The sequence below is a fragment of the Elephas maximus genome, chromosome 1, assembly GCF_024166365.1.
Source record: "Elephas maximus indicus isolate mEleMax1 chromosome 1, mEleMax1 primary haplotype, whole genome shotgun sequence".
Taxonomy (NCBI): domain Eukaryota; kingdom Metazoa; phylum Chordata; class Mammalia; order Proboscidea; family Elephantidae; genus Elephas; species Elephas maximus.
In genome coordinates, this window is record NC_064819.1 from 119,495,863 (window position 1) to 119,520,825 (window position 24,963).

A 24,963-nucleotide genomic window follows, 5' to 3' on the forward strand; every position below is an offset into this window, starting at 1 on the left:
AGTCATCTGGGTGTTGTGCTTTCTCTGCGGGAAGGTTTTCACAACTGATTTAATTCATAGGATGGACCTATAGCCATTAAAGATGCCTGCCATGGGAGTGCCTGCTGTACCCGCTGGGCTCCTATTACTTGGCTGTCTGTCCTTTGTCCCTCTCCAGCTCTTAGGGGTAAAATCTGCCCAGGCTGCAGCTCCACCCCAGTGGCCACAGAAAGATGAATCTGAAGGAGAGTTTAGTGGTGGGTCACCACAGTGTGAGGGAACCAGATGGGCACTGGGCGATTGCCTGGGTTCAAGCTTTGCTGCAAGAATGCCATCTTCTCCAAAGGGCTGTAGGTTTTCTGTGTTTAGGGAGAAATGAAAAACAGGGAGTGACGAGTGGGAGCCACCAGGGGTGCATGGTGGATGAGAGGGCTGATGGGTTCCCCGGGCAAGGTGGGGTGCAGGGGAGCCAGTGTGGCTGTGTAATGGTCCTGGAGGCTCACTGCTGTGTCATGCATTGATATTTAGTTGCTAGATCAAGGGAAACTGTAGGAAAGTGGCAGTGATATCAGGGCCACATGGAGGGGTGCCTGAGTAGAGTGGGGAGGCTCCATGCTGCTGTTCTTTATCAGCAAGTAAGGATGTTTTTCAAGTTTTTAATATCTGGTACAGCTATTCCACTGTGTACCAGCTCTGATCACTGTGTATAGATTTTTAGATGGGCAGTCCCCACCCCCCAGCTCTTTAAAGATATTATAGTGCATTGTTCTGGCTTACATTATTCCGTGAGAAATTAGCTATTAGTCCAGCTGTCAATTCTTTGTAGGTAATTTGGCTTTTTCTGTTTAGCTACTTTTGAGATACTTTTCTCCATGCAGTGTTTTACAGTTTCGTTATGATGTATCATTTATATAATAGGTGACGTGTCTTTGTTATGATGTGTCGTTATATATCATTATATTGTTATTTCTTTAAGTATTTCATATTTTTTATTGTTGTAAAAAATGTATATAACACAACATTTGCATGTTATTTATTTTTATTTATCCTGCTTAGGCTTACCGATTTGAGGATTGGAATCTTTTATCAGTAATAGAAAGCTGTCAGCCATTATCTCATTGAATATTACCCTTCCCCAGTCCTTCAATTATTTCCTTTTGTAATATAAGTTGCGCTTTCTCAATTTTACCTCATTTTTTTCTCCCATCAGTTTATTTCTCTGTGATGACTTCTGGGTAATTTCTTTAGATCTAAATTCCATTTTATTGATTCTCTCATCAGCCATGTCTAATGTGATGTTTAACCTGTAGAGTTTCATTTCTAGAAGTTCTATTTGGTTCTTTTTTAGAACCGTCTGGTCACCTTTGTTAGTTTTTGTTTCTTTATACTTTCAAGAGTCTCTTTTATTCCCTTGAAGTATTAAACATGTTTATTTAAAAGGTTATTTTTGCTTATTTTGAATTTTGTATGATAATTCCAATATTTGAAGTGTTCATGGGCCTGATTCTGTTATTTCATCATTTTGCTGATACTCACTCAAGATGGCTTATTTTCTCTGTATTTGATGATTTTCGAATATGAGGACTGATTCTTTACAACTTTATCTGTGGTAAATCTTTGAGATTCTGAGTTTAAAGTGCTTGGGTCAGGGACCTCTTCAAGTAGTATTTTCATATTGACGTGATCATGCAAGTAATGTGAATTCCATCTCCAATCCCATTTGATTGTGAGCAGTCGATAGCTCTCAGGAAAAGATTCCTCCCACACTTACCATTACATCAAGAGGGAATGCAAAAATAGCCAAGTAGAATATCACTACTTCCTTTCCTTGTGGGAAAGGAAGTTTGAAGAAGCTCTGTTTTTTATTTTACTTACTTGAATGTCAGCCTTTGACATTCATGAGAATCTCAGCATTAGAAGTCACGGATCTCCTACCCAACCTCCTAGTCTTCCCACCCAACTCGGGTTGCAGACATTTTCTAGGCACTGGTGCTTGGCCAGTTAATTTTATCTAGATTTTTCTGGGTGCTATACCAGGCAAGGTTCCACTTAGTGTCTAGTAGCCATATTGCTAGTATACACTCCACTTTAAAAACAGCGTTTTAAAATTCTCACTTCTTCTCACCTTTTGTTTGCCCTGCCTCTCCCCTTTTCTGGAAGGTCCTAGCACCCTCAACTGGGAACTGACTCTTCTTCCCACCCTACCAACCCTTATTTCCAGAAGAGTTCAAGCAGCTAAAAATGAAAGGACAACTAATCATGTATTCTAAAGGACTCCAGTGAGCCTGGTCAGTTCAATTCATTATCAAGTGCACTGACACATACACACACCGCTACCACCTCCACCACCACCACCACCACCACATGCAATATACCAAGAACTGTTCTAAGTGCCCTATAAATATTCACTCCTTTAATATGTATAATAATTCTATGAGGTAGGTACAATTATCTTTTACATTTTACAGGTGAAGAAACTGAGGCATGGAGAGAGGAAGTAACTTGTTCAATATCATAGAACTAGTACATGGCGAGGCTGGGATTGAGATCCAGGTATTATTAGGTCACTCTTTTTTTTTTTTTTTTCTGGTGACCAAGTGCTTAAACCAAATGCAAAGCTGCCTTGTGGTAATTTTTCACTCCATTCATTTTGATCTGCCTCCTGCATTGTTCTGTTGAATTTCCTGGGCATTCGTTCCAGGTATTACAGGTTTTTGGAAGTAATCCCAGAAAACTCATTATTCTGCAAACACTCTGGGTGTATTAGCCTTGTTTAAGGCACCTGGGAAAGGAGTGAAAGTGGGAAGAAGTGATGAATCATTTGAAAAGGACAATACTGTGAGAAGGTGATCAGGAAGTCCTTCACCAAGTGCCCGGAGAAGTTTTCTGAGCGAATGTTATTAGTTAATGGGATGTCTCAGCAGAGACAGAGGGACAGACTCTGGTGCTTTATAAAGGGCCCTTCCCTCTTTGACAGGCCCTGGGCTTAGATGCTTTAGGCCCCTCCCCCCTTTTTTTTTTAACCTCTGAAATTTCCTAACTGTAATGTGATGTCATGGAAGAAGTTTTGGATGTGAATTTAGAAGACCAGCAATCTAATTTCTGCTCTCCATTAACTATGTGGGCTGGTGATGTAACTTTCAAACCTTAGTTTTCTCATCTACAAAGAGGAAATGACAGTATTCTTCCTACTTACCTACAAGATTTGTGCTGTATAATTATTGTTAACAGTAATAATACTTTATGGCCATGCTCTGTAACTGATGATAAATGAAGTAAAGGCAAGAAGTAAAATTCAAGTCAATATGTTTTGCTGCTTATCAAAAAGGTTGACTCTTTGGATTTAGTGGTTATATTTTCTTTCTCATGCTTTCAGCCATTGGATTCACTTCCAATGGATCCCTAAACTTGCTTTTAAGGTGTATGTTTTTAATTTTTAAACTTACTTATCCATTTAGGAATCCCCCCAAATAAATGCACATTTGGTCCTTTCACTGGGTTAGACCCAGTATATCATTCACCTCCTAGGGGTCCTGGGCTTCTGGTTTAGGGGTCCTGGGCTTTCTGGTTATGAACAATTTTTAAGGCAGTATGGAAACCCTGGTGGTACAGTGGTTAAGAGTTTGGCTGCTAACCAAAATGTCAGCAGTTTGAATCCACCAGGTGCTCCTTGGAAACCCTATGGGGCAGTTCTACTCAGTCCTGTAGGGTCGCTATGAGTGGGAATCAACTCAGCGGCAATGGGTTTGGTTTTGGTTTATAAGGTACTGTGAGTCTGAATTGACTCACTGGCAATGGATTTGCTTTATAAGGCACCAGGAATAAACCAATGTCAATAGATTTTCATGGAATTTTCCAGCGAATTAGAGACAGGACGGTTGGACATCTAGCAGCAAATTTTAGGGAAACAGCTTTTTGGTCATTTAGATAAAAATCTCTTGAAATACATAATCCTTTATTAACTATGACTCTTTTCATCAAGCACAATTAACTTTATAATATTCTCCAAAGCATTTCTCTTCTGGATTGGAGAAGCATGTTTGTGCAGTGGTGATGTATAAAGGTTTTGAATTTCAGGATTTGAAATAAACCTACAAAAATTTCATTCTTTGAAACTGAAAGAAGCATAATTGTATTGGCCAAGATGTAATATGATGCAGAACAACTTAATTCCTGTTATTAGGAATTCTTGTCCTCCCAAGACACTGAGAGGGAAACTATAGGATTAGCGACTTGTTTGTTCATTTACATGTACCATGTTAATGTGAAAACAGTTTTTAAAAAGTAGCAAGAGTTTTACATGGGAGTGGGAGTTGGTTAAAAATTGATTAAATGGCAAGCTTAGAATTTGTGCATTGCACTACATGCAAATTTTACCTTAAAAACTGCAAACAAATATTGAATTCTAGTGAGTGATATACATGTGGAAGTGCTTAGAGTGACATGCATTGATGTTTAGAGCCTGCTTTGAAATATATCCAGATATAAGTTGCATGATGAAAGGGTGTATGGATCTGTGATAAAGCAAACAAAAAATGTTCACAGTTGTAGAATCTAAGTGGTGGGTATATGGTATCCACTGTACAATTCTTTCAACCTTGTGTATGTTTAAAATATTTTATAGTAATATATAGGCAGGAAGGGGAGAAAAGTAGGCAAGGGTAGATCCCTCCATCATTGCAAGTTACTTACAAGTCTGTTACTTCTCACTTTTGTCAGCAAATGTACTTAACACAGCACTTTGTATATAAGGCTAGGTCATGTAACACAGAAAACTAACATACAGACAGGAAACAGGAACTCGACGAGTCCCCAGAAATGGAAAAGTTAGGAGCTCCCAATACCCTTATAAAAGATGCAGCTAATCACTGGGTGCCAGCATGTGTCGATCTCTGCCTAAAAGCTTTTGAGTGTCACTCACTTTAATCCTCAGTGCAATCCTCTTAACAGGGAAGGTAGGAGGCATTATTGTCACATTGCATATGAAGAAACTGAAGCTAGGGAAAGCAACACTCTTTCTGGATTGTACGGGACCAGGATGATGTGATTTACAGTAGGCAAAGATGCTTTTGCCACAAGAGAGCACATAACCACTGTTAGGCAACAACAACAGTCCAAGTTTCATCAACATTTAAAATGACTTTAACATCTAGCTAGTGACCATTTTTCAAGAAAATCAATGAAGAAAGAGCAATCACAACTTCTAGGAGTTTACTAGGACGGTAAAAGGAAGAGCCATTTGACTCATTCATTCAGTAAATATTTACTGAGCACCTACTATGGGTGAAGCACAGTTCTAGGTGAAGTGCATATAGTAGTAAACAAAACAGATCTTAGTCCATGCCCTTATTTTCTAGTTGTTGTTGCTGTTGTTAGGTGCTGTTGAGTCTCTGACTTATAAAGACACCATGTACAGTAGGAAGAAATGCTGCCCAGTCCTGCACCATCCTCACAATTGTTGCTATGTTTGAGCCCATCGTTGCAGCCACTGTGTTAGTCCGTCTCCTTGAGGGTCTTCCTCTTTTTTGCTGACCCTGTGCTTAACCAAGCATGATGTCCTTCTCCAGGGAGTGGTCCTTCCTGGTAACATTTTTAAAGTACGTTTGATGAAGCCTTGCCATCCTCGCTTGTAAGGAGCATTCTGGCTGTACTTCTTCCAAGGCAAGTTTGTTTATTCTTCTGGCAGTCCATCGTATATTCAATATTCTTCACCAACACCATAATTCAAAGGCATTAATTCTTCTTCAATCTCTCTTTCTAATTGTTAAAGGTTTGCATGCATATGAGGTGATTAAAAATACCATGGTACACTGTAGTCCTCAAAGTAACATCTTTGCTTTTTAATGGAATACCAATTAAAATGTTTTAACAAATGGATGCAACAGTGGAAGCACTCACTTGTCTATGCCAAGAAATTTGCAAGACAGCTACCTGACCAATGGACTGGTAGAGAACCGTATACGTGCCCATTCCAAAGAAAGGTGATCCAATGGAATGAGGAAATTATCAAGCAATATCATTAATATTTCTAGTGGGCACCTGGAGTCCTGGTGGTGCAGTGGTTAAGAGCTCAGCTGCTAACCAAAACGTCAGCAGTTCAAATCCACCAGCCACTCCTTGGAAACCCTATGAGGCAGTTCTACTTTGTACTGTAGGGTTGCTGTGAATCAGAACCAGCTCGATATCACCTAACAACATAACAACAACAGCAGCGGTCTTCTGAAAAGTTAGTGTTGAACAGCTTCAACTCCAGGAAAAAATTCTTTATGGGGTCACATAGGAACATAACTTTCTCCTCCAGCAGGTCGTCTTTGTGTCCCTAAGGGTAAGTACTGATCCCACATTTGTGGCTTCTAGGATGGGATTAAGTCCTTTAGAGTTCCTTAACATCTAAAAGTTTATGGTGTTCCCTATCCCCATCTGCCTTATATAATAAAAACAATGTAAAACTGAAAAATGTGGATGAAAAAGTCTATTCAACATTAGAGTTTTCCCACGATGATGACATTCTCGTTATGAAATATCAAATCCTTCTGCACCCCAGCCTGATCAGTGTCTTTTCTGTATGTGGCATTGCTTCACTGGTTCTCCAAGCATGGGCTTAGTATGCCGCTTGGGTAGTCTGCACCGGTAGGCACTCACACACATTTGTTAATGATAGAAAACGTAGTTTTGGAAGGTCCTAAGCTCCCCAACCCTGTGCTGGAAGTGGTATGCACCTAACTTCATCTTGAACTATAATATCTTTTATTACTATCTAGACAAATTCAGCCTTGTGTTCTCATGAAAGCCCATCTTTGCTTGAAATATTGGCTACCTTCCAAGTAATCAATCCTTTTAATATTTTGTATTTTTATTGCTTTGCTCTGTTTACCTTAGTCGCTTACTAAAATTACTCTCATAAAACCTCAAGTGGCTTGTTTTCCCAAGGGAAGCAGCAAGTCTTTCCATAACACAGTTTGTATGTAGGGAGAAGTACCTCTCTTCTTTCTCTGTGTTGTATCTAGTTTTGCTGCCGCCTCAAGCTGTCAGCCATGTTCTGAAAAGCTATATTTTTACTTTTTCTTATTTTCTTATTATTTTGGGTATTTCTATTTTATTAGAATACTACTTTTATCTTTGATCAATATTCTTATTTAAGTGTGATTTCAGTGTCTATGAGATCCAGTGTAGTGGTCAGCGTTTTCTCACTATATCTTCCTTCTGTGGGGACTGACTCCCACTCAATCAAGTGATTTTATGCTAGGAAGAGCCCTGCTTCTTCACAGGATTCTAGTTATTTCAGTGGAACTAAGCTAGACAATCAGAGGCAGAACTAAAAGATGCAGGACTTCATTGGCCAGCTTTCTTGAATGCTGAAATACAAACTTAGGATGTTGACCATAACCTTTTTTCTCCCAGGAGACTGGAAAACAGAGGAAGCCTGACTGCCCATCTCCATTAGAAACTTCCCTTTTGGAATCTTGTCTGGGTCTCTGTAGTGAATCCTAGTTCAAAATCACAGTGGTTTCCTAGGTTACCTACTGATTGGTTTAATTTGGGATGTATCTGTTTAAGAAACTGCCTGAGGTATCTCTATTCATCAGCTGGAGTATTCTTCCATCAATGTGACCTTTGATGAGGAAATCACACTGCTTCCCCAGAAACGATAGCATTTTATCATCATTATGCAGTGGTTTTTTTTAATGCAATGCATGAGGCTTCTGGGATAAATGATGGCTAGAAGAAGAGTTTTTAAAATTGAGTAATGCATATAACTGTAAAAAAACTTCTCATTTACCCCTATTGACTAAACAATGTCTTAATTGAATCAATAATGATTTAACTTAAGTGTCACTTATATATATATGAAGCATATATAAATATATATATATATGTATGTGCACATATGTAAAACATGTACATATGTATGTGTAGGGTCACTATGAATTGGAATTGACTCCTGAATAAACTTTTTTCTTAATGCATTTGCCTATTTTAGATATTTCATATAACTAGGATCGGACAGGAAACCCTGGTGGTGTAGTGGTTAAGAGCTATGGCTGCTAACCAAAAGGTTGGCAGTTTGAATCCACCAGGTGCTCCTTGGAAACTCTATGGGGCAGTTCTACTCTGTCCTATAGGATTGTTATGAGTCAGAATCGACTTGATGGCAACTGTTTTTTTTTTTTTTTTGTGGCAGTAAGATCATACAATATTTGTCCTTTTGTGTTTGACTTATACACTCAGCATAATATTCTGAAAGTTCATCCATGTCTGCACTTCTTTATTAATAGACACTTCTTTCTAAGTGTTCTAAACTCTTCCCAGCCCAGCCTCAGGAGCATTCATATAGGATGATGTTAGTGAAGAGTCCATTCATCCAGTCCTGTCTTTCTGCTCAGGGTGTGGGCAAGAGGCTTCAGAAATCTAAGAGCTAACTCGTAAGGTTCCCGCCAGGGCTCATTATAGGGAAAGGAAAATTTTCATGGTGGTTTTTGGAACAAACTAAGATCAATAATGAAAAACGGAAGGAAGAGTCAGTCCTGAGCAAAATGCCAAGGAGATAGAGCAACCACATGAGAACGTAAGAGAACATTTCCTTTATAAGAAAATATACTAGGCTTTTTTAAAGGTTAGTTTCAGAACTTACTCTTTGTAGCTATACAATTAAGCAATAATAAGTAAAGAAATGTACTAGTGTTGGTCCAAAAAGTGTAGTGTGAAGATGATAATATTGTCTAACTATCACTTTGAGTTATTTTTTCCCCCCAGTAGAGGGTTGCATTGATTCTCTCCATCCTCTCCGGCTTAGTCCTCTTTGTGTTTGATAGTGTGTTGCCATGGTTTCATCAAGAAGTGCCTTACTACAGATGGACTTGCTAATAGGTTTTTCCATTATGTGTATCAAGGATGAGGGAGAGAGAGGAAGAATCTCATTTAACTCTTCTAATGAATGTAATAAGTACTAGGAATATCTATGAAATAATAGAAAAAATATTGTATATTTGTATGTATTCGTGTGTAGAGGAGTTAAAAATAATCCCAGGATAAAATACTTTTCATGCATATTGTGCTCCTTTTTGTGACTTTTTCTGTTTTAGTTTTGTTTGGTCTTTCCGACACGTGTTCTAATACTGGAGTTTAACTTAAAGGATTTAGTCAGAAGTTTAACTTCTTCTTATTACATCTTATACAGTCAGTTGATATAATATTCATGCTTACAGGTTACAGAACATAATTTTTTAGAAGAATCAAGGCCTTTTGGAATGAAAGTGCTTTCTTTTCAGGGTTTTAAATTTTTTTCTGTGTATTGCAAAGAAGTCTATTAGTGTAATTATTCATTACTCTCAGCAATGCTTATTGATTTTTTTAGTAGCCTGCCTGTCATACCGGTAACTCTAGCTTTACAAATTTTACAGATTGAGTTAGCAAAACCCCTCTGAATCACTGCCTCTTTGAATGGCTTCATGGAATACTTAGTTCTATTATTAAGGAGTTTTAACTTTTTTTTTTTCTCTGCATTCTAAAATTAAAAAAACAAAACAAGACCTAGTTAAACCTTTAAACTTAAATGTATAAAAGGCATTTGTCCAGGCAGGGCAAAACTCTTCAAGGCAGGGTGAAGTTATGGAAGGGAGGATCATTTTAAGGGTTATAGTGCCAGCCACTTCAGAATGTTTGAAGAAAGGGCTGAGATGAAATATGGCCAAGAGTGAAAACAATCTGTTCAAGATGTTTCTGCTTCTTAGAATATTATTCACCAACAGGGTGAGCACTATGTCCTTAAATGAATGTTAAATTATCACTCTGTCTTATTACAGTTGTAGAAACTATATGTTTTTCCTCTTCAAGTCTAAAACAGGAGCTAGTGCCAGGTGATCTCTTGGCTATTGGAGTCAACAGCAGCAAGCAAAGAAGTACCTGGAAAGTTTTCGTGTGAGAAATACCAGAAAGCTACATCTAGAGGATTTTGGTCGAAGCCAGCAGGAAGGGGAAGACTTCTCCTATTTCTGCTGCTGGCAGGGTCCAGCCACGTCTCTGGAGACACTCAAGTTTACATTCTACATCTGACAGAGCAAACACAGGAATCTTTAAAGGTAAAGCAACCCATTCAGAAATATGTTGCCATCTTGCCACTTAGAAGCATCCTTGTAGACGGTAAATGGCCTTTTTGGGTATTGGGATGTGTGTGTGTGTACACGTGTATGTGTGTGTCCTATGGTGTGGGAGTTTAACATATAATTTAATCATTATTACAAATGATTTCTCTGGAACCACATATTTAGAAACTGCTAGGTATTTTTAATCTTCCAAAAATAAAATTTTCTCAGTAGTGTGGAATAATTGAGAAGTTTATCTTGTCCTCTAATATTGGAAGTAAGGTTATTGAAGTTTTGTCTCTACTTACAACCAGAAACATATCTTTATTGGTTTGCATCCATCTGTCTAATGTGGCACTGGCAGGAGCAGAATTAGCTCAGGAGATGGTGACTAGGTCTTTTTCTGCAATCTGTTACTGACTAACTGTGTGTTTCAAGGTGAGTGGCTTAGCTGTTGTGGGCTCTAGTCTCTAAACCTTTCAACACTTGGACCCACAATGTCTTTAAGTCCTGTTGCCAGCCCTAAGTCTCATAGGTCATTACAGAATCTGCAGGAAATAAAGGTCTTTCTCTCAATTTATTCAAGCTCTGGAACTGCTAATCATTTAAAGGAGCAACTTACACATACAGAACAGAACATCAGATATAAGTGAGTTTTATAAAAATAATTTTCAGAAATACATACGTGGGCTGACTGACATGGTTGCTTACTTTCTATCCTACTTTTTCTCTCCTATCTCTTAAAAATAAGCTGTGAACATAAGGACCTCTGCAAAAGGTTTTAGTCTCTTAAAAAAATGCTGACTTAGGTCAGCTAAAGGGAGAGAAGGGTAACAGTTAACCTTGCTTTCCTCTTTATTAAATTCCTAGTGATCAGGGGTGAGAGAGAGAGAGAAAGGGAGAGGGAGAGAGAGGAAGGGAGAGGGAGAGAGAGAAAGGGAGAGGGAGATGGGGGGAAGGGAGAAGGGGAGGGAGAGGGAGAGGGAGAGGGTGAGAGAGGAAGGGAGAGAGAGACAGGGAGAGGGAGAGAAACCATTGTCAGAGAATGAAACCAATTTTTTTTGTTGGTATGACAACTTGCTTTTTAATTTTTGCTCAATTTTTCCCTTCAATGAGGTATTTCCAGCTACTTTAAGGAGTTTGAATTGAAGCAAAATTACTTACTGTGGAAAAAGTTGTTCTATTTATACTGAATGAAAGCTAAATCAAGAAAGAGGAAGATTCAAGGAAGGGTAGGAGCTAATTTACTTGGTTTTAGAGATGATAAAGTTTTAATGTCAATCAAACCTTCTCCTTGCATATTATAATGAGACTGGCTAGAGTTTTGTAAGACAGGCGACATTATACTTCGATGATCAGCTTAAGTTGACATAAGCCATTTGGCAACATGTATCAATAACTTATACAATTCGTATGTTTGACCTGTAATTCTACTTTAAAATCAATCCTAAAGAAAAACTATAAAAAATGGAGAAAGATCTATGTACAAAAAATATTTATTGCTAGGCTATTTTTCAGTGCCATTTTGGCCATTTTTTAGTGTACAATTCAGTGACGTTAATTACATCCACCATGTTATGCAACTGTCACCACTGTTTATTTACAAATGTTTTTCATCACCCTAACAGAAACTCAGCACCCTTTAAACAACAACTCTCCATTTCCTCCTCCACCCCCACCTCCTAATCACTAATAAATAAACTTTTATCTCTATGTAGTTTCTTATTCTAGATAGTTCATACAAATGGGATCATACAATACTTGTCCTTTTGTGTCTGAATAATTTCACTCAGCATAATATTTTTAAGGTTCATCCATGTTGCAACACATATCAGGACTTAATTTCTCTTGGTGGTTGAATAATATTCCAATAATATAATATATATAATAATAATATACAATTGTAATTGGAATCAACTCGATGGCAGTGGGGTTTTTTTTTGGCTTATAACATAATATAATAATATTCCAATGTACCACGGAAACCCTGATGGCATAGTTAAGTGCTACAGCTGCTAGCTAAAAGGTCAGTGGTTCATATCCATCAGGTACTCCTTGGAAACCCTGTGGGGCCACTATGAATCGGAATTGACTCAATGGCGATGGGTATATACTACATTTTGTTTATCCATTCATTTGTTGATGGACTCTTGGGTTGTTTCTACCTCTTTGCTATTGTTAATAATTCTGCAGTGAACGTTGGTGTACAATTATCTGTTTGAGTTCCTGCTTTCAGTTCTTTTGGGTATGGTCATCAAAGATGTGGTGAAACCCGTGTGAAATTGTGCACTACAGATTAGTAAGTAAACACAAATGTACCTTCCTTAAAGTAAGCTCACATATACTTTGCTTACTGGTTAATCCATCCAAATTGCATAATGTTCTGTTTCACAGAACGTATCCTGGATGTTAAGCAACGCAAGACTGTACAGGCATACCTTGGAGATATTGCAGGTTGGGTTCCAGACCACTGCAATAAAGTGAATATTGAAATAGAGTCACATGAATTTTTTGGTTTCCCAGTGCATGTAAAAGTTGTTTGCACTATACTGTAGCCTATTAAGTGTGCAATAGCATTATGTCTAAAAAAATGTATATAACTCAATTAAAAAATACTTCATTGCTAAAAAATGCTAACCATCATCTGAGCCTTCAATGAGTCAAAATCTTTTTGGTGGTGGAGGGTCTTGTCTCAGTATTGAAGACTGCTGACTGATCAGTGTGGTGGTTGGTTGCTGAAGGTTGGGGTGGCTGTGGCAATTTCTTAAAATAAGTCAAGAGTGAAGTTTGTTGCATTGACTGACTCTCTCTTTCATGAAAGATTTCTTTGTAACACATGATGCTGTTTGATATCATTTTACCCACAGAGAACTTCTTTCAAAATTGGAGTTAATCCTCTCAAACCCTGCTGTTGCTTTATCAATTTATGCAATTTATATAATGTCCTAAATCCTTTGTTGTCATGTCAACAATGTTCACAGCATCTTCACCAGGAGTAGATTCCATCTCAAGGAGCCACTTTCTTTGATCATCCATAAAAAGCAACTCCTCATCCATTAAAGTTTTATCATGAGATTGTAGCAATTCACTCACATCTTCAGGCTCCACTTCTAATTCTAGCTCTCTTGCTGTTCCCACCACACCTGCAGTTACTTTCTCCACTCAAGTCTTGAAGATCTCAAAGTCATCTATGAGGAATCAACTTCTTCCAAACTCCTGTTAATGTTGATATTCTGACCTCCTCCCATGAATCACAAATGTTCTTAATGACATCTAGAATGGTGAATCCTTTCCAGAGGTTTTCAAATTGCTTTGCCCAAATCTATCAGAGGGATCACTATGTATAGCAGCTATTGTCTTATGAAATGCATTTCTTAAGTAATAAGACTTGAAAGTTGAAATTACTCCTTGATCCATGTGCTTCAGAATGGATGTTGTATTAATAGGCATGAAAACAACATTAATTTCCTTGTACATCTCCATCAGAGCTTGAGTGACCAGATGCATTGTCAATGAGCAGCAATGTTTTGAAAGGAATCTTTTTTTCTAAGCAGGTCTCAACAGTGGGCTTAAAATAGTCAATAAGCCACGTGGTAAAGAGACATGCTGTTATCCAGGCTTTGTTATTCCATTTATAGAGCACTGGCAGAGTAGATTTAGCATAATTCTAAAGGCCCTAGGATTTTCAGAATGATAAGTGAGCATTGGCTTCAACTTAAAGTCACCAGCTGTATTAGGCCCTAAGAAGAGAGTCAGCTGGTCCTTTGAAGCTTTGAAGCCAGGCATTGACTTCTCTTCTGTCTAGCTATGGAAGTCCTAGATGGCATCTTCTTCCAGTATAAGGCTGTTTTGTCTATATTGAAAATCTGTTGTTTAGTGTAGCCTCCTTCATCAATTATCTTAGCTAGATCTTCTGGATAACTTGCTGTAGCTTCTACATCAGCACTTGGTGCTTCGTCTTCCAGTTTAATGGAGATGGCTTCTTTCCTTAAACCTCGTGAACCAACCTCTGTTAGCTTCTTTTCTTCTGCAGCTTCCTCACCTCTCTCAGCCTTCATAGACTTGAAGACAGTTAGATCCTTGCTCTGGATTAGGCTTTGGTTTAAGGGAATGTTGTGGCTGGTTTGATCTTCTATCCAGACCACTATAACTTTCACCATATCAGCAATAAGTCTGTTTTGCTTTCTTATCATTCATATGTTCACTGCAGTAACACTTTTAATTTCCTTCAAGAACTTTTCCTTTGCATTCACAACTTGGCTAACTATTTGGTGCAAGAGGCCTAACTTTCATCCTATCTTGGTTTTTGACATGCCTTCCTCATGAAACTTATTTCTAGCTTTTGATTTAATGTGAGACATGTGTGACTCTTCCTTTTGCTTGAACACTTAGAGGCCATTGTACAGTTATTAATTGTCCTGATTTCAATATTGTCATTTCTCAGGGAATAGGAAGGCCCTAGGAGAGGGAGCGAGAGATGGGGGAACAGCTGGTCAGTGGAGCAGTCTGAACACACACACATTTTTTAATTAAGTTCTTCATCTTATATGGGCACAGTTTGTGGCACCCCAAAACAATTACAATAGTAACATCAAAGATTGCGTATCACAGATCACCATAACAGATACAATAATAATGAAAAAGTTTGAAATATTGTGAGAATTACTAAAATGTGACACAGAGACATGAAGCGAGCACTTGGCTGTTGGAAAAATAGTGCTGATAGACTTGCTCAATGCAGGATTGCCACAATGCTTCAATTTGTAAAAAGTACATTATCTGCGAGGTGCAATAAAAAATGAAGCACAATTAAATGAGGTATGCCTGTGTACCAGAGAGTGGAATTGCGGGGTCAAATGGCAATTCTGTGTTTAACTTTTTGAGGACCTGGCTAAGCTATTTTTAATATCAGTTAGTTCCCCCATGCTTTCACTTTCATTCTTAACCAGACTAGACAAGAACAACATTAATATAATCATTCTCTTGTAAATATCTTCATCTGTTTTGTCTGCCATTCTTTTATCTTGCACACCTGGCTAACCCTAAAGCTGAATGAACCTAACCATTTCTCTAATCTCTATCTGTACCTGACGTTGTTAGAGAGAGTCACAATCATCAGAAGAGTAGCACTATAACTTTATTATTATGAACTTTCAGTACTATATATTAATGTGTGTCAGTTATCTAATGGTGCTATAACAGATATAACACAAGTGGATGGCTTCAACAAACAGAAGTTTATTCTCTTACAGTCTAGTAGAGAAGAAGTCCAAATTCAGCGTGTCAGCTCCAGCGGAAGGCTTTCTCTCTCTGTCGACTTTGGAGGAAGGTCCTTGTCATCAATCTTCCCCTGGACTAGAAGCTTGTCAGTGCAGAGACCGTGGGTCCAAAGGATGCGCTATACTCCTGGTGCTACTTTCTTGATGGTATGATGTCCTCATGTCTCTCTGGCTGCTTCTGTCTTTCATGTCTCAAAAGAAATTGTCTCGAGACACAATCCAATCTTGTAGATTGAGTGCTGCCTCATTAACGTAGCTGCCACTAATCTCACCTCATTGACATCATAGAGGTAGGACTTAACAGCACATAGGAAAAGATCACATCAGATGACAAAATGGTGGACAATCACACAATACTTGGAATCATGGCCCAGCCAAACTGACGTACGTATTTTTTTGGGACACAATTCAACCCATGACAATGTACTCGATATATATTCCAAATACAGTGACAATTTCTAACTTTCCTCTTGGGGAATCTAAGGATCAACATTCCATTTTTCATGAAACAACTGGAACCTTCCTTTGGCTCCCTTCATATCAAGGTTTCCTTGTTTTTCTCTTTCTTCTCTGGTGTTGGAACCTTCTCTTTTATCTGGCCTCTAAGTTTTCAATGTTCTTATTCCTCAGTCTTTGGGCATTTGTTTTCTCACTGTGTTCCCTCCCTCTCAATGACTGCCTATTTCCCCTTTGCTTTTTTTTTAAATACAGCCTCTATAATACTGACATTCAAATGTCTATCACCAGACTTGCGCTCTCTCCAGTGCCCCAGATCACTCCATCCAAATACCGACTTGACAGGCCCCTTGTTAGGTCCCACTGGCATGGTGAACTCTTGATGTCATCTTCGTATCTGCTTTTCTTTTGCAAAATTAAGATTCAACCTAAAGAAAATAACTTCTAATATTTTGGTGATTTTCCTTTTAGGTAAATTATAGCTATTTGTGGAGCCCTGGTGGCACAGTGGATAAATGCTCAGCTGCTAACCAAAAAGTCAGCGGTTTGAATCTACCAGCTGCTTCATGGGAGAAAGATGTGGAAGTCTGCTTCCATAAAGAGTATAGCCTTGGAAATCCTATGGAGGCTGTTCTACCCTGTCCTATAGGGCTGCTGTGAGTTGGAATTGACCTGACAGCAACAGGGTTGGTTTTGCTTTGGTTTACAGCTATTTGTGAATAAAAACACAAATGTTAGAAAATAGGACAACTTAGAACCAATTTAAGTTCCTATCTAAATTTATGACAGGCTATCTGCAGTTTGTCAAGCTTTTAGTTTAATAAATGGAAATGTTAAGAAAATACAAACCATGAAACATTATGTATTAATAGCTAGTTAACAGAAATGATTAAGTACTGGACTACTAGCTGCAAGGTTGGCTGTTTGAACCCACCCGGAGATGCCTTGGGAGACAGGTCTGGCAATTGGCTTCTGAAAGGCTAACCCATTAAACCCATTGCCATCGAGTTGATTCTGACTCATAGCAACCCTAAGGGACAGAGTAGAGCTGCCCGTAGGGGCCCGTAGGGGTTACAGCCTTGAAAATCCTACGGAGCAGTTCTCTGCACATGTGGGGTCGCCACAAGTAGAAATCTACTGAACAGCAAGCAACAAGAAAGAACAATAGAGCACCTAAAGGCAATTTAAATATTATTATTAAAAAAATAAAACCAAAAGCAAACCCTTTCAGTTTCCTCAGCTTTTACATCTATAATTTAGAGAAACAGAAAGTACCCCAGCATCTTTCTCCCACGGAGCACCTGATCAGTTCAAACCACTGACCTTTGGGCTCGCAGCCGAGCGCTTAGCCACTGAGCTACCAGGGTTCCTTCTCTCAGAAATACAGGCTTGCATATATTCCCATTTGCAGAAATTCACCTGGGATCAGTAGCATTAGCACAGACGTTTCATTTATGTACATATATTATTTTTAAAACACCCTAAGGCCTACGGCAAAATAACTGCTTCTATTTTGTACGATTGTCCTTGGGGAGAAACAGAATTGCTATGTGAACATTAACGAGATGAATTCACTTTTGAAAAGCAGATCCACTCGAAATTGTGAGTCAGAAACAATTTTCTAGCTCAGTGGTTCTCAGCCTTTGAAAACTGAGAACACTTCTTTAACGTGTAAAAAAAGTTAAAGACATCTCCTTCCCACAAAAACAGAGCTAAATTAAATAAAAAAAACTCTACACAAAATTATGGTAGCAGTTATGTTTTTATTTCTTTCGACTGAAGAAATAAAATGACAAAAAGATACCATGAATTAAGTAATTTTTAAGAAACTTGTATTTCTTTTCCTTTCCCTTGGTTTTCTCCTATATTCATATTTACTTTTTTGTTATGTATATTTTTGATATATCACCTCAAAGTATCTGTGGGAGGCATATAGATAATAAAAAGGAAATTAACTACTAATTTTCAATATTTATATTAGATTCTTTAAGGAACATAAAAACAAGTTCAAAATTTTATCATATAAAAATATTCAATTGTTTCTGGAAAGATGAGATGTTTCTTACACAGTGAGACAATTTTAGCCTTTGAATTCCACATTCATTTGTAGTTCAAATAAGCTTGGGGAATACTCCTTGCTATCCAAAAAAAAAAAAAAAACCACACCCATTGCTGTCCAGTCGATTCTGACTCATAGCGACCCTACAAGACAGAGTAGAGCTGGCCGATAGATTTTCCAAGGAGCATTTGGTAGATTCGAACTGCTGACCTTTTGATTAGCAGCCCAGCTCTTAATCACTATGCCACCAGGACTCCAAAAGTACATAATAGTATATTAAAGGCTCTAAAAAGTCCTGAAAAAAGGAAAGCCATTTCATTTTACTTAACTCCCTATTTCCCCAATATATGTAATCATGAAGTCCCTTGTTTTAGGTAAACTTGTTTTAGGCCTTTCACTTTCAAATAGAGTTTGCCGAAGAATCACTTGGGTAAATTATTTTTTAAGATTGTGAATAGTTTATATATAAACTATTTAAAGCCATACATACATACTTGACTTAAAAAGTCAAACAAATCTACAAGGTTTATAATAAAAAATAGCAGTCCACTGGGCACCCATAGCCACTCTCTCAAATCTCCACTACTCAGCATCAACTTTCAACTAATCAAATTGTTTCTTTAATGTTTACTTCCATATGTCTGCGTAACCTATTTATATTGTTACTTTTTAAATATCCAGTTTTAGCCATAATATACTGATTGATACCCTTGCTTGATAACCTATCTTCTGACTTACTATACATGTTTACTTGCTGTCCTTCCCCCATTCCTCATCTTTGCAATAAAGATTTAGCAGAAATCTGGTTAGATTGATATTCAATGTTGATATTTTAAGTGCTGTTTACAGAAAAGTCAGGTGGCACACTGTAATTAATTTTTCTGTCTTGCAAAATATTTGTTTCTTCTTGAAGTTAATTACTGCTTGCTCTGCTTTTTATATGTTTATTGGCAGTTCAATTCAAAACACTCTGAAGTTGTCTACCATTGTCTAAGTTGTCTTTTAATTAGCCACGTTAAGTTTTATTCAGTGATCTTCTTAAAGTAACCCTTCTTGGTGCTTTCAAGGCTCTCCTAGTTGCTCTGAAGACCTGCTTCAGAGTTGTCTTCTTGGTAAATCCCTGTATCGTCTTCGTAGGGATATCCTGAGCCTCTCTCTTATGTTGGATTATCTGTTTTTTTGGTTCCCTTGTCTTGTTTCTTGGTTTACTCCTTTATTTTGAGCAAACATATCCTTTGCTAGTTTTCTGAGAAAGGCGTATTCAAGAAAAATTTTTTCAAACCTTACATTATCAAAAAATATTTTTACTTTACTCTGACATTCACCCAATACGTTGGGTGTAGAACTTTAGATTGCAATTCTATTTTCCCATCATAATTTTGAAGGCATTGCTCTACTGTCTTCTAGTTTTCAGAGTTGCTGTTGAAAGCCTAATGATCTTCTGATTCTTGATTCTTTGTATGAAAAAATGTTTTGAAGTTTTTAGGATCTACTCCACTTTCCTATTGTTCTGAAATTTCATAACAGTGTGCCTTCATGTAAGTCTACATGCATTCACTCTGTGGGCTTTTCATTGTGAAAGCTCATTTCCTTCAATTATGGGGAAACTTCTTGTATTATTATCTTGATGATATACACTCTTTTTTTATCTCTGTTTTCTCTTTCTGGATTTTTTATTTGACTTTGACCTCCTGAACTTATCTAATTTTCTATTTGTCATCTTTTTGTTTTATTTTCTGGAAGATTTCTTCTTTATTCTACTGAGTTTTTTTCTCCTGCTATCATATTTTTTACTTCAGGGCTCTTATTTGTTTTTTTCATCCTTTTTTATAGCATCCTGTTCTTGCTTCATGGATGCAGTATGTTTACATATCTCTTTGAGGATATTAATGTTATTTTTTGCTTCCTGCATTGAGTCTGTCTCCTGTAAGTTGTTTTATCCTATTATTTGCTCTAGTCTCTGTCTTTCACATGAGATACTTTCCTTAAATATCTTGTGATCTTGTTTGTTCATTTTTTTAAGTGGAGCATTATAAAGTTGGGTGGAAGCTCTGTGCCCATGATGGGGTTGGACTGGCATGGCCTTCACTGTGAGGTGATCTGATTATGTCAGTATCTTTAGGACTTTTCTCTTGGGCTAGCACGAATTTCCAGAGTAGTTACTTCTCATGTTTTTCCTGGAGCATCTGCCCTGTTTCCAGCAGCTCAGGGAATCTCAAATTTAGTATATGAACTTTTACTTAATTCTACTCATAGTTGCCTAGGAGGATTTTTCTTAAGTTCTTTAAATGTAAAGAGATGAGGAAAAAACCTCCAAGCCCTGGAAGAATGCTCTGACAAAGAGCAGAAAAAAACATCTTAAGAACTGCTTCCCTTTGCAGAAAACTTTAATAGGGGAGGTTATCTTACTCAGGCTCAAGATAAACACTTTAGTTGAAAATCTCCAGCTCTTCCTTTGTGTGTCTAATGATGAGACTAGGAGTAAGTAGTTTAGTCTATTTTTAGGAAAATGTGTTAAATGACCTTTAAAATACTGAGCACTGTATTTAAAGTACTGTATTTAAAGCAGTGTGGTCAATGAGCTAGCAGCATCAATATCACCTGGGAATTAGTTACAAATGCAAATTCTCAGGCTCCACCTCAGACCTACTGAATTGGAAATTCTGAGTGTGGAGTCCTGGAAACTTTAACAAGCCACCCAGGTGATGCTAATGTGAGCTCAAGTTAAGAACTGCTGACCTAGGGTATACAAGTTAAGACAAGTCTGAAAAGGAGCTTTTGAATTTTCCAGCAGCAGGTAGGGAAGATGGGAAGAAAGATGTACTCGCTACATGGAGTAGTGGTGGATTTTAATTCCCTTGGCAGCTTCTCCTTTATTCCCCACTAAATCACCAACATGAGATGATTGTATATAACTGATTTCTATTGAAGACTTGTGATTAATGGAGGAGTATATGAGTCGGAATTGACTCGATGGCAACGGGTTTGGTTTTATTACATATAAAGATCCCTGGTGGTGCAATGGTTAAGTGCACAGCTGCTAACCAAAAGGTTTGTGGTTTGAACCCACCAGCCACTCCACAGGGGAAAGATGTGGCAGTCTGCTTCTGTAAAGAGATTATTGATAGCATAAAAAACCAAAAAAAAAACCAAACCCTTTGCTGTCAAGTCAATTCTGACTCATAACCACCAAACCACTGCCGTCGAGTCGATTCCGACTCATATGACCCTATATTAATAGCATAGTTAGTGATTACTGATAGTTTCACAGGTTGCTTACATCATGGTCACAAGATGCTTACATTATTTTGTCTATCTTGCAAAAACATCTTACTGGCAATAGCACCCCGACAGCACTCTTCATGAGTACCTTTATTTTGAGGGGTGCAGATGGTCACTTTGTTAAGACCCCTTGGACATATGGTTTCACATTCTGGTTTCGACCACTGAGGAAAAAACATTTTTCTCAAAAAAACTTAGCTGTTAGTCTAGAAATCCAGATTAAAATTAGATAGCATGGTCAGCATATTATGCCTCTGTCTCACTAAGTAAAACTTAGCCAAGGTCACGGGGTGGTAGAACCATGGTTTGAATCCAAGCTGTCTGGCTCAGAACCTTCCCTCTTATCTACGCTTTACTGCCTCTCGGTGTGCACTGCCTTAGATTGCTGTTTCAGTCTGTGTGTGTGTACACGTATATGTGTGTGTATGTATTTATACGTGTACGTGTGTGTATGTATGTGTGTGAATGTGTGTGTGTATGCATATGTGTTTGTGTGCATACGTGTTTATGTGTGTGTATGTGTGTTGCCTTCCTATGTAAATTGTAAGCCCCTTGAAGGCAGGGACCACGTGTTATATGAATTTCCCAAATGGCATAGTAGAAAGCTCTGTGCTTAAACAAGCACTGAATGTTTGAGTTGAGTGAGTTACTGAGCCCCCCAACCCTTTTTTCTTCCTGAGATGATGTTGTTAATTTTCATTAATTGAAAAGATAGTCTCAAAATCATATCTGACCAAGTCATGACCAAAGAAAAGGTAAAAATCAGGTGGTAAGCCAGTGTCCTGACCTCACCTCTGGGGTTAAGTAGGGTTCAATTATTTAACAAATTACACCGTGTCAACATCTGAAAAGTAATGAGGGCTTAATGAGCCTTCGCACCGGCTCTCTGTTCTCTGTAGTGTGTGGTAAGTGAACTTGGGTAAGGCCTGCACGTCAGCAAATAGGAGTTAACCAGCCTTGACTCTAGACTTCGCGGCCGAATGACCATTATTGAAAATGCAATTATTCTTTCCCACTGTTTTCGTCTTTTTTCTTTCTTTTGAAGCCAAGTGTGAGTTGTGGGAGGAAAAGCTTGATAAAATTCTTCTGCATTCTCAGGAGGCATTCACTGACAGGCTGCTCAAGGAAAATTCAACAAAAATGCCTGGTGTACCAGGAAGAGGCAAGGAGTCAGAGGTATGATGGAGGAGCTATATCTTTTAACACCCCAAATTGTATTACGGAGTTACTTAAAACAGTGTCACAAGTTGCAGGTTTTGATTTTTTTTTTTTTTCTCCCTAGAATGAAACCTCTTCAGAAGCTTCGTCAGATTACTTTAAATTATTAATAAGGCTATGCAAAATGGATAAAACTATCTTTCTGAAGAGCCAGTCACTTTTAAAAAATGGACGTGGGTCTCGAATTATTTGCCAACTGAGTGTTTAAAAGAATTTTCTGGTATTTTTCAAGTACTTTACAAGTGAACAGAACTACTTGTGCTTATTTTGTGATTATTTCTTATTAACCTGAATGAAACTTGCCTCTTGCAAAGCCCTTGGGGACACACACGTCAACCGTTTATTGCCAATTCCATGAATTAGGCCTATTAGATACAATGTTGGGGTAAAGAAAACTTGGGTTTGGTTCCTGCTGTCTAGGCATATATCCTCTGATGGTGAAGGCCAGGCTGGGGCTGAGGCCCACCTCCTTCAGCCGTACATTCTTCTTTCAGGTATCTCAGCACTGTTGATAACACTGAGATTTTGTTTGCATTCTGTCAGGACTTTGACCTGGGAGGTAATCGGCCCCAGGGCTGCCAGGTGTTGTTTGCAGGTTAGGCAGACGTGCACCTGACCTGGCTCTGCAAGGTTGCCCAGTGCCCACCCTGCACATTTTCACGGGGAGGCCCTGCCTACTGCAGCTGGATGATTTTGCAGACTGTCAGGCTTCCGTTGGTGTCACTGGATCAGTAGAGTTCTGGAGGGGGTTGCCTTACTTTTATCCCTTATACATGGATGATACAAATTAAAGAAAAAGAAAAAAGAGAAATTATTTATAAGTACAAGAAAATAACAACCTAAAGCTGAGATGACTTGGAAACGGCATTCTCTAATTTCAGAGCTGGAACAAACAAACATGATAAAACAGTCAGGACATTTGGTTTCTACTGCTGTTCCAGTTACTTATTAGTATTTTGACCCTGGGTAAGTTATTTAACCTCTTGGAGCCTGTAAGAAGAGGGAAACAACACGTGGACTATCTACCTCCCTGGGTTGTTAAGATGCTCAGAAGAATATGTATGTGTGTGTGTGTGTGAGAGAGAGAGAGAGAGGGAGGTAGGGGGACAGAGAGGAAGTGAGAGGTGCTATATGCATGAGTAAGGCCTAGTCTCCATAAGTGAACATGGCGTTGGAGTGGTCTAGGAAGAGCTTCTTGGGAAAGGGGCATCCGGAACTGGGATTAAACTTTGAATTTTGTTATGCATTAGACTGGAGGCTCTTTAAAGGTAGGGGCAATGTTTTGTAACTCTGCCTCAAACACCTAGCACACAATTACGAATGGCGTGTTTTTGGAATGAATGAAAAAATAGCTGAAGTTCAGAAATCAAGAGAAAAATCGTGCATGCGTTAATCCAAGTTCTCGAGTTTTCCAAATCAACAAAGATATTTTTAGGATGCCTATTATTTGCCAGGCACAAAAAGAGGCATCGGGTATTCAGCAATGAATGAGACAGAAGTGGCCCTTGCTTTTAGAGTGCGCTGTGCTGGCAGGGCAGGCAGACATTTAAAAAGGGTTATTTTAAGAAGACATCCAGGTGCATCATTAGGGAGTCTGACAATTACTAACTTTAAGACTATTATTTAAATACATTGAAACACATGTGCATAAAACTTCTGAAAGTATTTTGAACAAAAAAATTGGCGATTGATACAGGCTCTTCTTATTTTTTCCTGTAGCAAAGACTTCCATGTAGATTCTCTGCGGTGTTATTTACAAAGACCTAATCCATGATACAAGGTAGCGGCGGTTCAGTGGTAGAATTCTCACTTCCATGTGGGAGACCTGAGTTCAGTTTTCGGTTTGTCAGTGGAGGCTTGAGCTGCTGTGATGCTGAACAAGTTCCAGTGGAGCTTCCAGACTAAGACAAGACTAGGAAGGAAGGCCTGGCAATCTATTTCCAAAAAATCAGCCAACGAAAACTCTATGCATCACAACGGTCCAATTCTGTTGTGCTTGCGGTTGCCATGAGTTGGGGCCGATGTGGAGCCCGTGATGTGGATGCAAATGGTTAATGCGCTCGACTGCTAATGGGAACGTTGGTGGCTTAAATTCACTTGAAGTCACCTCGGAAAAAAGGAAAAATCAGCCATTGAAAACCCCACAGAACACAGATCCACTTTGACGCATGTGGTGTTGCCATGAGTCAGAATAGACTCAAGGGCAACTTTTTTTTAAATTAATTCATGATATGCAAAGGACAGATTTTCTACTCTAGTAGCATTGTCAACTTAAAGTTATCTATTTATCAAGCATTTATTGAACATCTGCAAAGTGCAAGAGATTCTAGACCCTGTTGTTTAGAACCACGCTGTTTAATACAGTTGCCACTAGGCACATGGAGCTGTTGTGCACTTGAAACGTGGCAAGTCTCAACTGAGACATGGAACACGTGTAAAATACACCCTAGATTTCAAAAAGTTATATATATATATAAAAAGAATGTAAAATACCTCATTAGGAATGTTTTTATATTGATTACATATTGAAGTAATATTTTGGTTATATCAAATTAAGTGAAATATATTATTGAGGCTTTAATTTTACCTGTTTCTTTTGAAAACATGG

General features: G+C 38.3%; 1 protein-coding gene across 6 annotated transcripts in view; it reads left to right on the plus strand.

The window, feature by feature from the left end:
- Positions 1–9,970: 9,970 nt before the first annotated feature.
- MLIP (muscular LMNA interacting protein) overlaps positions 9,971–24,963 on the plus strand; it is a 332,606-nt gene continuing 317,613 nt past the window's right edge. For 2 of the 6 annotated variants that reach the window (XM_049894527.1, XM_049894535.1), the window contains exons 1-5: positions 9,971–10,058; positions 10,648–10,710; positions 11,178–11,293; positions 15,314–15,487; positions 22,236–22,313. In XM_049894527.1, coding sequence (XP_049750484.1) covers positions 11,255–11,293; positions 15,314–15,487; positions 22,236–22,313 — 291 coding nt within the window. In that variant the 5' untranslated portion in view covers positions 9,971–10,058; positions 10,648–10,710; positions 11,178–11,254. Of the gene's footprint in view, positions 10,059–10,647; positions 10,711–11,177; positions 11,294–15,313; positions 15,488–16,267; positions 16,483–22,182; positions 22,314–24,963 lie in introns of those variants that run through there. The other 4 variants (XM_049894533.1, XM_049894539.1, XM_049894555.1 and 1 more) reach the window with 4 other exon arrangements.